Source organism: Notolepis coatsorum (genome assembly GCF_963971535.1).
Source record: "Notolepis coatsorum genome assembly, chromosome: 11".
NCBI classification, from domain to species: domain Eukaryota; kingdom Metazoa; phylum Chordata; class Actinopteri; order Aulopiformes; family Paralepididae; genus Notolepis; species Notolepis coatsorum.
In genome coordinates, this window is record NC_140175.1 from 15872586 (window position 1) to 15889857 (window position 17272).

General features: G+C 44.0%; 1 protein-coding gene across 1 annotated transcript in view; it reads right to left on the minus strand.

Annotated features, from left to right (window-relative positions):
• LOC311236989 (integrator complex subunit 5-like) overlaps positions 1-17272 on the minus strand; it is a gene marked incomplete at both ends in the record, with an annotated part of 42559 nt that overhangs the window by 13127 nt on the left and 12160 nt on the right. The window contains one exon of the mRNA XM_084324798.1: positions 4823-5824. Coding sequence (XP_084180924.1) covers positions 4823-5824 — 1002 coding nt within the window. The remainder of the gene's footprint in view (positions 1-4822; positions 5825-17272) is intronic.

Consider the following 17272-nt stretch of genomic DNA (forward strand, 5'->3'; position numbering starts at 1 on the left):
GAACCAGTTGAAATAGAGAAGACATTTGAAGAATATTATAAGAAACTATACACACAACCGATAGCGGCAGGAGAAGAGGAGAGAGAATTATTTTGAAAAATTTGATCTACCATCGATAGGGAAGGAACAGAACAAAATATTAAATGCAGAGATCACAGAACAGGAAGTATGGAATGCGATCAGTAAAGCAAAGAGTAGTAAGTCACCGGGTAGCGACGGGTTCCCCTCGGAATTCTACAAAACATTTAGACAGGAACTGAGCCCCATATTAGAAGCAGCATTCAGACACACAATGGAAAAAGGCACAATGCCACCTTCATGGAAAAAGGCCATAATTACTACAATTCCAAAAGAAGTGAAAGATAGAGAACTGTGTAGCAGTTTCAGACCTGTGTCCAATCCATATACATTAATAATATCCAAAAGATTTGAGACATTTATGACAGATATAATAGACAAAGACCAGACCGGATTCATTAAAGGAAGACAGACACAGGATAACATAAGGAAGACAGTGCAGGTGGTAGATGAGATACAAAAGGAAACAGGAAGTGCAGTATTATTAGTTAACCTAGAGATGCAGAAAAAGCTTTCGACAGTGTAAGCTGGATATTTCTATATAAACAGGGCTGTACAGTGCGATGATATCGTCGCGAATTGCCCCTTTAATTGGCCGTTGCGATTGGTAAATATTATCTGGGGGCGGGCTTGCGAGTAGTGCTTTCAAGCCTTGGATTCGCATTTCACTCCTAAATTATCCAAGGCGTGTGATGACGCGATGACGTCACTCACGCGAGCTGAGCAGTGAGCACTCAGCAGGTATGATCAGCGAGCTGCGGCGTCTGCTCCTCCTCCAGCCCTCTCGCACCCGTGGCTGTTGTAAACACTGGGACCTCGGTGAGCCTGCCAGCCGGCTAGCTACTGATAGCTATCAACAAATGCTCCAGTAAGTCTAGTAGTGCATGATAGCTTGCGTTAGCTTACTGTTCAAAACGAAACGTCCCATTAAACTAAATAGTTCAGATAGCTCCGTCCTGATATCAATGTCTTATAACACTGAGTCGATGCGTATTCGAGCTGAGGGCACGCTGAATATAGTCAATAGGGACCAGCTGCAGCGCCGGAGAATCCTGGCCGTAGCTGGAGGCTACAGTATAGGGCCCAGCTGCAGCTCCGGAGAATCCTGGCCGTAGCTGGAGGCTACTCAGTACACACAGACAGTGGAGCTGGTTGCATATAGCGAGCATTTAGACTTGTTGCGTGGTGGCGATGTCTCGCAGATAATACAACTACAAGTATGATTATATAATATATATATTTTATAAAAAAAAAAAATTATATAAAATAAATTTTTTATTTTTTTTAATCAAAAACAATTGATATAAATAATGGTAAAATTGTTATTTAAAAATGTGCCCCTAAAAAATATTTTTTGCCCATAAATTTCTCATTTAGGGGCAAGTGTGCCCCTAGTGAAAAAGCTTAGCGTACAGCCCTGATAAAGTATTGGAAAAATTTGGATTAGACAAAAACTCTATGAAAACAATTAGGGCATTATATCAAGAACCGACGGCTAGGATTAAGGTAAATGGTAGTTTGACGGACCGGATTAAACTAGAGAGAGCTACCAGACAGGGTTGTTGTCTTTCGCCGACGCTCTTCGATGTATTCATCGAACCACTGGCTCAACTAATTAGACAGACCAAAGACATCAAAGGGGTGGAGATAAGGGGAACAGAACATAAATTGGGACTGTTCGCAGATGACGTGATAGTGTATGAGGCAACCAGACACAAGCTTTCCGACACTGATGGATTTACTGACAGAATATGGATACTACTCAGGATATAGACTCAACGTGACGAAGATACAGACTTTAGCACTGAACTACACGCCAACGATAGAGATCAAAGAAAAATACAAAATTAAATGGGACATGGACAGGATCAAGTACCTAGGGGTGAACATTACAAGAGGGATGGAGGGGTTATACGATGTAAACTATACAGAGATCAATCAGAAAATTAAGAGAGACCTAGAAAGATGGACAGTAATGCCCCTAGATTTCAGCTCAAGGATCGAAATCATTAAGATGAACATATTACCAAGGTTACTATACCTATTTCAGTCTCTACTAGGGGTGCACCGATATATCGGTTGGGTATCGGCCGATAAGTGCCTTGTTGACTGCCATCGGCCTGTTGGCCGATAAGCTCAAATTTGCCGATGGCAGTGGCCGATAAATATCCCTCAATTTGTGTCACGTGAATCTGGTCCACACGTTAAAAACTTTGAAAAAAGTTTTAGTCAAGCAACCTGCACAACGCCGCCCCCACACACACACGCTACTGCATCAAAGTTACTTATGATTAACAAAGGCATTCGTTTTGTGGCATTAACGTTATATAGTTACATGTTCAACAACATCAGCATATTATTTACCCGACCAGATAGCATTGTTGGTCATTCATATTTCAGTTCCTTCCTTTGCTCAGAGAGCCCGTACTGAATTGTACCCATTCTGCAATCTGTTAATAAAGTTTTCAATCAGACAAATGTATAGAAAAGCTTTTATTATAACATTCGTTGCAGTAAAATCATTATGCCTCGTTTGGTCATCCTGCGGAGCGCTGGTAGCCTACTCGTGGCCGGCGAGGAGCTAAAGTTATTAGCTCCGCTAGGTTTGTTGTTGATCTCATGTAAATCAATGGCGGACTTCCCGGAAGTAAAAAACGAATAAGCGCTTGCAGATTGGTGGTAAGAACAGCAGAGGCGGGTGTAAGCGGTGTGACGTAATTGGCAGAATCGACTGTCAATCAAAATGGTGCTTTGGTTGAGAGAGAGATAGTGCTCTCTTATTAAAACTCATAAACAAGTCTTGAGCAAGACAAGTTAGTCTGTTAGGTTAAATTTGTAACACAAAAAGAGAGACGTGTAGCCTATTTATTTATTTAATATTTTATTTATTCATTTTATTATTATTATTTTATTTGTTGTCATGCCTAAAATAATAGTCAAGCATAGGGCTAAAACATTTTCATAAACAATAATATAATTTTTTGTTATATGGTTATAATAAAAGCTTTTCTATACATATGTCTGATTGATTGAAAACTTTATTAACAGATTGCAGAATGGGTACAATACAGTACAGCTCAGTGGACTGGAGGATGAAGACCAGAAAAAGACTTTTGGCTTTTTTACATAAGGGTCCTCCATTTTCAATTCATCAAAACATTTAGAGACATACAAATATACAGTAGTTTCATATAAAAAAATAAAAATATTATATACAATAGTAAAGAAATACAAGCTAGAAAAATAATCCAAGATACTGAGATGGATAACACACAACAACAAATTCAAACCAGGGATAGACGACCATGGGTTCAAAAGATGGGAACGGGGGGGGGGGGATAACAGCAATATGTACAATGATAGAAGGAGGGGAGATGCAGACTCTACAAAAATTTAAAGAAAGATTCGGACTAGAGAATAGAGACCACTTTAGATATTTACAGATTAGAGACTACTATAACAAGGAAATAAAGCAAGACAGAGACAAAGAACAGAATGGGGTAATTAAGATAATGGTAAAATCATACGAAGGAAGGGAAGGGTTATATCAGCACTATATCAGGCAATAATGGACAGTAAGGGAAATACAACATTGTATATAAAAGAAAAGTGGGAGAAAGAGTTAGAAATAGAGATAACAGAGGAGGAATGGTATAACACATGTAAGACACAACAATCAACCACAGGATCAAGGATATGGAGGGAGTTTGGGTGGAAAAACATAATTAGATTCTTTATAACACCAGAAATACAGGGCAATTACACACCAGCAAAGAGACTATGTTGGAGGGAGTGTGGACAAGAAATAGCGAACCACACATATTCTGGAGATGTCAGAAAATAAGGCACTACTGGGAAGAGATAGGAGAGATAATAAATGAAATAATAGGATACGAAATACCCCAGGCAGGCCAAGTGTTGTATCTGAGGAGCCTATCACAGGAAGGAATAGTGGCAGCCAAAAAAGCTTTAACTAAACTGTGGTACAGGGTAGAAGCGCTGACGAAGGACCAATGGATAGAGATAGTAGAGGGGATACAGGAAATTGAGAGAATCACACATCTGCTGAGGCTGCAAGAAGAGAAGTTTGAATTGAAATGGGAAAAGTGGGAAGAATATAGGAGGGGAAGGAACGACATCACAGGGGATTGAAAAGGATACAAGGAAATGATGAAAAATGTAAATAAAGGATGCAAATATAGAATGGACCGAAGGACCCATGCCACACTGTTTTTTTTTTTTTTCTTGTTGATAAGTCTTTATAATTTTGTATGTGGAAATGTATTGTCTATGTATGTTGTTGAAAAAATGAAAATAAAAACTTAAGTTAACATTTTTCCCCCCTAAAGACTAAAAGACTACAATATGACTACAACGATTTCATGATGGCTTCCTGTCCTCGCGTTTCCGGTTTCACGTTACATTATCAACAACAGATTGCTGCTAATTAAACACTTCATGGAAACGGAGTAATGTTAACGTTATGTCGAGTTCATACGCGTAGTGTAGTATGAACTCGACATAACGCTAACGTTACTCCGTGTCCAGTGTTGCTGCCACCGTTGCGTCGCAGACGGACGGTACTACATAACGCTAACGTTACTCCGTGTCCAGTGTTGCTGCCACCGTTGCGTCGCAGACGGACGGTACTCCGTTAGCTCCGTAGCTAATCCGCTCCTAGACTACCGATAGCCGTAACCGATAACCGGTTTAGTACCGGGTTGTTTCGGGGGGGCATCCCTACCTGGGAGGAGGTGTGGTGGGGGGTGCTCTCCCCGTCCGAGCGGCTGTACACCAGCTGGTGGAGGTGCAGCAGCAGCGTCTGCAGCAGGCGGTCGCAGGCCTGGCGCACGCCCTCGTGGGGGGAGGAGGGCGCGGGGCCCGAGGTGATGACGGACGCAGGCGTGGCCGTGTCGGCCAGGAAGCAGAGGACCCGGGCACCGCCCGCCGGGCTCTGGCTGATGAGGTGCACGGCCAGGCCCAGCATGTTGTCCAGCTCGTCCTGGGACAGGCCCTGCAGCGATGCCTGCAGCAGGAGGAGCGCGGGCGGCTGCAGGAGCTCCACCAGCTTCGCCGACACGTCGCCCAGCAGGGCGGGGGACAGCGCCGCCAGCTGGAGGAGGAAGGGCACGGCGGCCTGACGCAGCTGGGGGGAGTTCTCCCAGGAGGACGAGGAGGAGGAGGAGAGGGAGGGGGACAGCGGCCCGGCGGGGGGGCTCAGGCTCTTCTGGAACATGCACAGCAGCTCCCGGCGGATGCTGTCCGAGTGGTGCGCCAACAGGTGGCCCAGGATGCCGACCACCGAGCCGATCTTCGGCATGCGGCTGCCCGCGTCCGTGCCCCCCCCGCCCTCCTTGGAGCCGTGCGTGTGGAAGTCCTTCAGGCCGCACGCCAGCACGAGGCTGATGATGGTGTCCGGGAAGGCGGAGCCGATGTGCGCCACCACCCAGTCGAAGTGGGGCGCGTGGCGCACGGAGGTGTCCAGCAGGTCGTCCACGCAGGCGTCGGGGCATGAGGCCAGCATGGCCGCTAGGCACTGGGAGTAGACCTCCATGAGGGAGCGCGTGGCGGCGCAGGACATCCACAGGTCCAGCAGCTCGTTGAGGCTGGAGGAGTGGGGCGCGATGCGGCGGCTGGCGTGCTTGCTGCTCAGCTGGCCCAGCAGGTCCACGGCCCAGGCGGACAACAGGGGGGCCCAGGGGCGTGGCTTGAAGGCGATGAACTCCAAGAGCACCCTGTGCACCTCCTGCGGAACACACACACACACACACACGCAGCAATCACTTTAAAGTTTAAACAATCGCTTTAAACAAAATGTCACACAACTTTGTTTATCCCCTTTTTTCACAATAATTGACCTCAAATGATCAATAGCAAGCTATTGATAACAAGCTCCGACGCTACCTACAAGGTAGTGAGAACGTTAGGTTATAACTATAACCAAGTTCTGTTAATAGTGGTGACGCTCGGCGTCACTCATGCACTATCCTCGCATATGTGCACGCGCACTGAATAAAATTCCACAATGTACCTTTATCCCAGTATTCGTCTGACCACACCCCTCGTTAGCTTACCTTCATAAGCAGGTGTGTGGTCACCTGCTCTCCTCCTTCCCAAGCTTTCACCACAAGGTGAGATCAAGGGTTGCAGCGGCGTCGGACGCCGAGCGTCACCACTATTAACAGAACTTGGTTATAGTTATAACCTAACGTTCTGTAACATAGTGGCTCCGCTCGGCGTCACTCATGCACAAGGGAGGCCGAGCGGGAGCCACCGGCCGACAAATACACCCCGCTGAAGGCCCCCCACAACCATCAGAACAGGGAGGGCCGAGCCCCCCCGACCCCCCCTAATGGAGGGCACCCCCCCTATTGGAGGTTTCCCGGGAGGGCGACGGACTCGACCGTGCGAAGAGGCACTCAAGCAACTCAACGCACAGGGTGAGCAGACCGTGGCCTGACCCCACGACTACACACACGCACAACCCGCATGCCACCCGGGAACGAACGGAGGGAACAACCTCGTTACTGCCCCCAGAATCACGGGGTCAAGGGCAAACCCAACCCCGTGGCAAGGCCGTAGCAGCGGAGCGCGAAGGAAGGCCCAGACCCACCAAAGGGACTGGACCCCCTGGAACGGGGGCCCGGAGAAGTCCATGATGCCAGCATCAAGACCCCACCAGGTGGGCACTTAGTGACCCCGCCCCCCACATCGCCAGCGTATTCGGACAAAGGCCCCTCAGCCGAGCGGGCCCTGTCCCCCCAATAGTACACCGCCTGGCACACTGACCCTGCAGAACAGGCAGTCGGCATGGCCGTAAGCACACAAAAAAGGTTAACCAACGGAAGCAGGCAGCGCACCGGGGAAAAACCAGGCAACAGGCTGTAACCTGAGCCTGGAGCACTGCGGACGAGACAGGCGCCAAAGGAGTCAGCTGAAAACAGCCGCCCCGGCGGAAGGGGCGTATGCTGGCGTTGTTGCATGACCAAGCCTCCATTTAAAAAAAACCCACCCAGAGGGGTTGAGGCAGAGAAGGCTGACACGATTGGCAGACGTCATGAACGTGCAGGGGCACCCTCAACCGGGTAACCCGGGAGTTGACTGCTCCAACACACCAGGGAATCAACCACCTTGGTGTTACCCAATGCGGTGGCTGTTCCTATAACCCCTCAAGAAAAAACTCCAAAACACACCTGCGGGTACACACCGGCTATACCGCAGTACAAGTGTTTCAGTTTTCAAAAAAGGGTTAACCCAGGCCTACGGGTCGACGAAACATTACTTCGGACCGGGCCCGGCGATACGGGAAGCACAGGGTCACCAGAGGAGGTCAAAGACCACCCCAACAGGCCCCTCTTCGCCATGTGTGAGAGAGGAGCGAAAAGAATGGAGAACCAGCCCCAAGCACACCGTACTTGGTATTCCCAGGCGGTCTCCCAACCAAGTACTAACCAGGACCAACCTGCGTAGCGGCCGAGATCTGACGAGATCGAGCGTGTACAGGTTGGCATGGCCGTAAGCCATTACGACAGTGCAGAGTACAAAATGTACCCAACCAGGGTCTCCATAGCGCTTAACCCTGTGACACCCGGACCGACCTGGCATTTTTCCCCCTGAAAAAGCCCAAGTCCCTCAGGGTACCAGAACAGCAGATCTGCATCCCCGGCGGACAACGGGTTTAACTGATCCGGACCAGCGTGACCAGAACCAGTCCCGTGCCCTAACCACGCCGACATGCCTACTCCAGGAGAAGGGGCAGATATACGTGTTGATCTTAAACATGAAAAGAAGGCGCCACCCAGACGTTCGGTGCGAACCGCGCCCGGTGGCCCACCCCCAGGGCGTGAGACCCCTCTACATATGTTCAGATCCATTCCGTCATCATCCCCCAGATATGAACGAGAATCCGTCGACAACCAAAACAGGTCGTCGGAAGAGGAAAACCTCCATCCCAGTTGCTTTATAAAAACGCCGTTTTAACCTCAAGCAACCAAGGCGTGCCAGTCAGTCGCCTGATTACAGAACACCCCGAGCTAGCACTATACGTGCGTCGGGACACAACCATATCAATGAACAGGCTATTTAGACCTGTCATTGAATCCCCAAGGCGCCCAGGGGAACGACAAGAGGGGTGTGATGCTCCCTAACTCCAACTCTTCTCAATAGAAAAGAAGGAAGCACCAACAGTATGTATCCCAGTCGATCGTTATTTACAGTACAAAACATTTAGAAGGGAAAGCAAGAAGAAGTGTTCAAGGTCTGGTCAGGACCTTGCCTACCAGGAGCGCAGATCAAGCGATTTGCAGTCTCTAACATGGCACCGAAGTAAACACAGCCTCCTGTGTTTGACGACACGGGCAGCTCGCTGCTCCAACCCGCCGCTACGGTGCTCCTTGTTGACGCAGTCCTCGCCGGCCTGGCTCAGGGCAGGTTCGACGAACATCCTCTGTCAAAGATGACGTCGTAGTCAAGAGTGTTAAAAACATGTTATCGTCACAGCACGTTCAACAGTGTAGCATTAAGCTAACGGCCGCTCTCGGCCGATAGCAGCAAGCTAACGTTACCTAGCCTAGTGACACAACAGGCTTGGCAAACACAGCGAGCTAGTGCCGCAGCTAACAGCTGACTGGCTAACACAGTAGGCCACAACTAGCACGCAAGCTAAGCAGCCACCACCTGAACTCGTACACAACGATACAACAAGTCACACTCAGACAGGCCGCCGTTCTGAAACCCTCCTCACCTTTTAAGAGAAAAGAGAAACGAGATGTTTAACACAGTTTTACAACAGTGATTTTACCAACATCCGGCGGAGCCAGCACAATTCCCATCTGGGCTGTAGCTGACTTGAACATGGATTTTCCGATAACGAACAACCATGCTCACATTTCCTCATTTAGGGTAAACTCTCATTTGCATATGAGACAGGGCCTATACGGTGACAGAGAAGTACCCACGCGTCCAGAGATCCTGGGATCACCAGTTTTACTGGCCGTGGCCCACTAGTTGCTATAATGGGCTTCAAACCAAGGTCCTCCGTCGTCGCCTAGAGGCTGAACAAGGGACCCTAATCTGGGGCCGGTTTCCGCAAACATTGTCAACTAGCCCCCATAGCACTAACAGACAAGTGGAGCTCGCAAGCAAAACACTACTCACCAACCTGGAACCCACCGCTTCTCACAACAGCGGTGCGTCCTACAGTCCAGCTGTGTCGCTGAAAGGTTTTACCGCAACCAGCCACAGCAAGGAAGACTGCAGTTGGGAGGCATGTAGCGGCGTGCTCCCAATACGAAAACCGGTGGAGAATTTTTAGAATGATCACCATCTTCCAGACACTCCAGTGACGAAGACAATATCGCCGTATTTTCTCGAAAATAGTGAGAGAGAAAATAAAGATATGATGTCAACGTATCTCTTGTTTTCCAACTCTTCTCCTACTATCACATCACGTCAAGTGGGATCTACCGAAGGCACTTCCTTGTGGTGAAAGCGAGAAGGAGGAGAGCAGGTGACCACACACCTGCTTATGAAGGTAAGCTAACGAGGGGGTGTGGTCAGACGAATACTGGGATAAAGGTACATTGTGGAATTTTATTCAGTGCGCGTGCACATATGCGAGGATAGTGCATGAGTGACGCCGAGCGGAGCCACTATGTTACAGAACTTCTACCTATAGACTGAACTAATAGATCAGGGCTATTCAACTAAATTGTTCAGGGGGCCACATTGTCAGAAACCCAAGGGGCCAGGGGCCGGACTGCCACGGCGCCTCCCCGTGCTATGAATATATGTACACTTGACACAACACGCAACCACATTTTCACAACTTTTATTTAATTTAACTACATTGCAAAAGTAGTATACTTTTCAAAAAAAGTGCTTCATTTATGTGCCACATCTGCAACATCTCCTGCAAAAAGTGCTTCATTTATGACTGCAACAACTGCAACATCTCCTCTTCAACATTTCAATATAAAAATAAAATAAAAAACAAACAAGTGCATGATGTGCATCTGAACATTCTAACATCAACACTTGAACAAAAAAACACATTTATAGTGCAGCTGAGCTTATGAAAAAGTGCTTCATGTCTGTGCAACAACAGCAAATCACAGCATCTTATTAGCACTTATTGTCCACTCTTAACTCTCAAACATCAGGGGGGTGGGGGGCAGACAGGCCTAGCCTACATACACACATCTAATGAGAGCGATTGCACTTCTTTGACTGGGCAATGGCAGAGAAAGAGGGTTCATAGGAAGTGAGGGCTACCCGCAAACAGTGATGCAAATGCTCATTTGTCAAGGAGGCACGGTTGCTTGTTTTAATGGCATTTATGTGAGAGAAACTGGATTCACAGGTGTATGTTGAGCCAAACATTGTTAGCACAGATATTGCCAGCGTTTTTATTTTGGGGAATGTCTTGACATGAATACACTTTATCCAAAATGTTGTGGTGGATTCATTCTCAAGTGCCTGCTTCAGAGCAGATGATGCTTGCATGTCAATTATTTCAAGTTGCAGGAGACCTTCATCAATGTGAAGTGATGCAAGGAACTCTTGTCCTTTTGTGGAAATAGCAGCTACATTGGCAAATGGGTTGCTCACAAAATGCATCAATTCTCTGGACATGTCAAATTCATCAAATCGACTTGCAAAGTTTTCCCTCAATTTATCAATGAAATCTGTCATTAATTGAGTGACTTTTGGCTCAATTGTGCGTGTTAACGTTGACATGAAAAGTTAAAAAGTTAAAAAAAAGAAAAATTATTATCATGTAATCTTTGGCGGGCCGGTCAGAATCATCCCGCCGGCCGGATCTGGCCCGCGGGCCGCCAGTTGAATAGCCCTGTAATAGATGAACAACTTAATAACTTTCTGTTTTGCTTTTATAATTATCACTCATTTTAAGTCTGTTGGGATTTTTTTTAATACTTCTTTAAAAGTTATATCTTGTCATTATTATTATTATTATTATTATTATTATTATTATTATTATTATTATTATTATTATTATTATTATTATTATTATTATTATTATTATTATTATTATTATTATTATTATTATTATTATTATTATTATTGTTATTATTGTTGATGATGTCAATGTCGATGTTATTTGTGTTCGGTCATAAAAAAAGAATTTGAAAAAAATTATTTGATCAAAAAAGAAAAGTATTTGATTTGATTTGATTTTTATTTGTCTCGAACATAGAAACATAAAACAAGTTTAAAAAACAAAAAAGGTAAATAGTCAAAGACTATTTCCATACAATAAGTTTTCGAGAAGGAACTGGGGGAGGTAAAAAAAAAAATACGTATCAAGCCCTGCCCCTTCCTTACAATATTTGACATTATAATTTAATAAAAATAATATAACAATGAAAAATAAAATAAAAGTACAGTTTTTTTATATATCCAATTATCCACATTACTGCTCAAGCTCCTCTCGCTTATATGTGTCCATAAGTGCTTGTTTATAGCTGCCTTTAAATTTATTGATATTTTTGCTTAATTTTATACTCACCTCCAGACCATTCCAGTGATACCCCACAAACTGCAATGCACATACTTTTAAGAGTTGTATGTACCGTAGGTTGCTTTAAAGCTAATGTCCCTCTAAAATTATAAACACTCTGTCTAGCCATGATTTTTTTTGAATGTTGCATGGTAACAGCAGGCATGCGTTCGTCATGGGACGGGGTTGCACTCCGTGCAGGCCCAGGGTAAGATAAGTACTCGCTATAAGTAGCCTACCCACCTGGGCTACTTTGCATATCAATAGCGCCGGTCGTCAGGTGTGTTAAATACGTTCTCAGATACATTCACACCTAACTTGTTGTGAATGATAAGTGTTACATTCCATTCGTAGAGGCAAGTAGGCACTGTCTGTAGTCTGTGCTCAAGCGAGGGGACATTTATGCGCATTCGCGGGAGCACGCGTGCACGTGGCGCCATTAGGTGCGTGCAACCCCAGTTGATTTCAGGAACGCACGCCTGGGTAACAGTGTTTCCCACAGGATTTTCAGAGAACTTTTTTGTTGTTGTACATTTTAAAGTTAAATGCATCAATCTGGTGCACGTTGAGAGCAAAATAAAGAGGCTAGATCTATGATGATCTTTGTGCTCAAACCACAAACTCGACTAGAGCTTCCCAATCCTCTCGTCGAAGCACCCCAGCCGTTCAATGTATTTGTTAAATTCCACCAACAGCACACATGATTCAACTTAACTAGCCCTTTATTAGTTGAATCAAGGTGTGCTGGTGGTGGAATTTAACAAATACATGGAACGGCTGGGGTGTCTCAAGGAGAGGATTGGGAACCCCTAGACTAGGGGTTCCCAAACTTTTCAGGCCGGGACCCAGAAAATAAGGCGTCAGAGAGCCGCGGCCCAATGCACATCGTCAGGCTTTTTTTTTCTTTTTTCAGGCGACCGATTTTTTAAGCCAAATATCACTTCAATCCTATTAAGTTAGTTCAAGTTAGTTATTCATTTATATGTGCTATTTATGAGAGGGCTAACTTGTTGCAAAATAATAATGATAATAATAATAGCCTCATTAAAATACTATTGTTGCTTCGGTTGTTTTCAGCGTTTTATGTGCATAATCTGTTATTTAGTTTGAAATGTTTGTTGAAATAAGTCGATTTTTCGTTTTTGTTTATTTATTAAGTTAATATAAAACCATATAGTCACATTTTAGAATACAATAGAATAGAATTTTAGAATACAACTAGAAACACTGTCCTGGCCTGCTTCTAAGTTCAGTGGCCTGACACAAAAAAAAAGATTTTTTATTTTTTTTTTATCATCTCGCAGCCCTCCCGTGGCTGCTCACGGCCCACCTTTGGGTCGCGACCCCGACTTTGGGAACCACTGGACTAGAGCATACATTTGAGCCATCAAAGAAATTAAGCAAAAGTGGTTACCTGTGTTGAACTGGTTTATTTTTTAGAAAATAAAAAAATATAGTGGATTACTATTACGACTACTACCACTGCCAATACTACTGATACATCCCTATTGGCAAATTTTATATTTAAAAAAAAAAAGTAAAAAAAAAGAAAAAAAAATTAATAAAAATTATTTTTAGTTCATTATACAACTGTGGCGGGACTAATTAGACTGTGGCGGCCCGGGTAATTAATTAATGGGAAACCCTGATGGTAATTCATTTTCTATTGCCAGAAACATAAGTACTTGAGTAATTGTACTTTGTTACAATACTTAAGTACTGTTTTTGGGGATTTGTACTTTAGTCGAGTATTATTAGGTTTGTATACTTGTACTTTTACTCAATTACATTTCAGAGAAACATTTTCTGTCTTAAGAACAGTAGTCTATTCGAAAATGATTTTGGTCAGTCATGCACATCCCTACTATCGTGCCAGTTCGGGTACCTTGTGTATGCCGTTTACTCATAGTATTTATATATATTCAGACTCAAATTCTTTATTGCCTATATTTATTGTAATGTATCATATACAGACCCTCATCTGCACTTTTGTTTACACTATTTATTTTTCTCACATTTTTATATTCAGAGTTAAGTATAATTGTTTACACTGTTTAGTTGTAGCAACGTACAGCAGAATGAGAGTTTGGATTGGGACCGCATCCTCCTGTTCTACACCGTGGTTCCATCGTAGCGCCCCCCAGTGGGGGGAGCGCTCTCTGGGAATGACGGATAATAATAATAATAATATATTAGATTTGTAATGCGCTTTATAATTGTGGAGCAAATCTCAAAGCGCTACATTTTAAAAGAACATAAAAACTAGCAAGAGTAAAGGAAGAAAGAATAAAAAAAGAATAGGCAGGACTAAAGCTAGCAAGGAGTCAAAAGAACACTAAAACTAGTAGCAGAGTAAGAGAAACATAGAATAAATAAAATTGGTAAAAGAACATAAAATGTGTGGAGCAAAAAATTTGATAAAAATCAAAAGAAGGCTCTATTAAAAAGATGAGTTTTGAGGCCCTTCTTGAAAGCATCCACATATGACAAATATGGACATATGGAAATATGAACCCTATTTGACGCTCAAATGACTGGCTACACTAGAGGTTCCCTGCAGACAGACCAGACTGGAAAAGTCAGTCTTTTATTATAATCTGCTCCTTGGAATGAGCCGCTTCAACTCACGCTTTAGATTAATGCACCTATATCCTCTGGTAGATTTATTTAGATTAATGCACCTATATCCTCTGGTAGATTTATTTAGATTAATGCACCTATATCCTCTGGTAGATTTAGATTAATGCACCTATATCCTCTGGTAAATTTATTTAGATTAATGCACCTATATCCTCTGGTAGATTTATTTAGATTAATGCGCCTATATCCTCTGGTAGATTTATTTAGATTAATGCACCTATATCCTCTGGTAGATTTATTTAGATTAATGCACCTATATCCTCTGGTAGATTTATTTAGATTAATGCACCTATATCCTCTGGTGGATTTATTTAGATTAATGCACCTATATCCTCTGGTGGATTTATTTAGATTAATGCACCTATATCCTCTGGTAGATTTATTTAGATTAATGCTAGAGATGTTCCGATACCATTTTTTCCTTCCCGATCCGATTCCGATACCTAAGCTTTGGGTATCGGCCGATACCGATACTGATCCGATACCAGTGCATACATATATATATATATATATATATATATATATATATATATATATATATATATATATATATATATATAAACTAAAAGGAGAATACCTTCAAGGGAAAGAAGGGACCGCACACTCCACAGGACTGGTTTTTGCTTTTTTATTGTTGCACAACGCGTTTCGCTATCGCTTCCTCAGGTGCAGAAATTTAGGAGCACACAAAAATATTTAGGAGCACAGTGAAAATATTTCAAGTAACAGAGTTTTTTATAAATGTATATTTGTACTGTGTACAAACGGGACACACATCTGTGCAATAGCACATACCACCAAAGTCACTGGCCCACTGTGTGTGTGTATCTGCGTGTGCAAACGGGAATGGGACACAGACATTTGAACTATTAAGTGATTAATGCCTACTGTGGAAAAGTTGTAGCCAACAACTAGGCCTAATAAAAAAGGCATGATCATTATATGATATTCTGTACCCGCAAAAAACAAAACCAAAGGCTGGCTGCCACAAAACAGTCACATCTAGAGACCTCAAAACCTACTCTAGCGAGGCCTTCAACCTTGAACTGGAGAGTCTGGACTGGTCAAATGAATTCAATGGGACACTGGTTGAAGAAACATGGCTTGGCTTCAAAACCAAATTCTCAACAATACTAAACGACATGGCCCCCCTAAGAACCACCAGGGTAAAAAATCGCGCTGAGCCGTGGATGCACTCCGAAATACTGGCCACTATGAAAACCAGAGACAAAAAATGCTCTGAGTTTCGTAAAAGTCAGTCAAAGCTTACTAAAAGCACGAGCAGTGAACTCCAAGCCCACGTGACTGAACTCAAACTAGAAAGAAACAGACTAAGAAACGACGTAAACTCCATGATCAAAACTGCAAAAAAGAATTTCATCAATGACAAAACTGAGGAAAACAAAAACAAACCACGTGAACTTTGGAAATTACTCAATAATCAACTAGGATGCAGTAAAAAACTCAAAACGAGATTCTCAAACATAAACATAAAAACGGACAACACGCTCATCACAGACAAGCTGGATGTAGCCAATTACTTAAACATTTTCTTCACAAACATAGCCACAACACTGGTAAACAAACTACCCTCCCACTCAGGGCGTTATGGGGTAGAACACATAGTAGCTTACTACAAAAACCTAGGGGTCCGCAAGGACGACTTCAAGCTGGAAATGGTAACAACAGATGAGGTACTCAATAAACTGAGCGCCCTCCAACCTAACAAGGCCATGACAACATCCCCTCCAAATTCCTCAGAGACTCAGCAGCCGCCATCACCCCAATCATCACACACATAATAAACCTCTCCATAAAACAGGGACACGTCCCCAAGGACTTCAAAATTGCGAGGGTGACCCCTCTGCACAAAAAGGGCAGCAAATTAGACCCAGGCAACTACCGCCCTGTTTCTATTCTCACCTCCATCTCGAAAGTCATGGAAAAAATAGTCTATGAACAGGTCGAAAAGTACCTAGCGGAAAAAAATCGAATCTACGAATTCCAATCTGGCTTCAGAACATCCCACTCCACTGACACATGCCTTCTCTATTTGAATGACCACATCAAACAAGAGGTGGACGCAGGCAAATACTGCGGCATGGTCATGCTGGACCTACAAAAGGCCTTTGACACGGTCAATCACTCCATTCTGATTGACAAGCTAAAAGCAATTGGTTTTGATAGTCTATCAGTGAGCTGGATGCAATCCTACCTTAAGGGGAGGGAACAGATGGTGGAGGTAAACGGTACCCTATCCCCCCCCCTCACAGTGAGCTGTGGTGTTCCACAAGGAAGCATACTAGGACCGCTACTGTTCCTAATTTATGCAAATGACATGTCGTCAACTTGTGACTGCAACTTGTTCCTGTTTGCGGACGACTCAGCCCTGCTGGTCTCTGACAAGAACAAGTTACAGGTTGAAAAAACCCTCAGCTCGGAACTAGGCAGAATCTGCATATGGCTCGCTGATAACAAACTATCATTACACATGGGCAAAACAGAGTCCATTCTCTTCGGTTCAAATAACAAACTCAGCAAGACCGACGGCTTCTCAGTTACAGTGGGTGACAATATTGTCACAAGGAAAGATGAAATTACCTACCTGGGTTCCATCCTAGAGGCTAATCTCTCCTGTGACAAAATGGCATCCAATGTAATAAAAAAAGTCAACCAACGAACTCGATTCTTGTACCGGATCTCCTCTCTGGTAAACAAGAATACCCTGAAGACTCTGGCAGGAGCACTCATTCAGGGGTACTACGACTATGCTTGCACCTCATGGTACCAAAGCACCTCAAAGGCGCTAAAAACAAAATTACAAACATCTCAAAACAAACTGGTCAGACTACTGCTTGACCTTACTCCTAGAACCCACCTCACCCCTGCCCACTTTGACAACCTAGGATGGCTTAGAGTAGACCAGTGGTTCCCAATCCTCTCCTCGAAGCACCCCAGCCGTTCCATGTATTTGTTAAATTCCACCACCAGCACACCTGATTCAACTAATAAAGGGCTAGTTAAGTTGAATCAGGT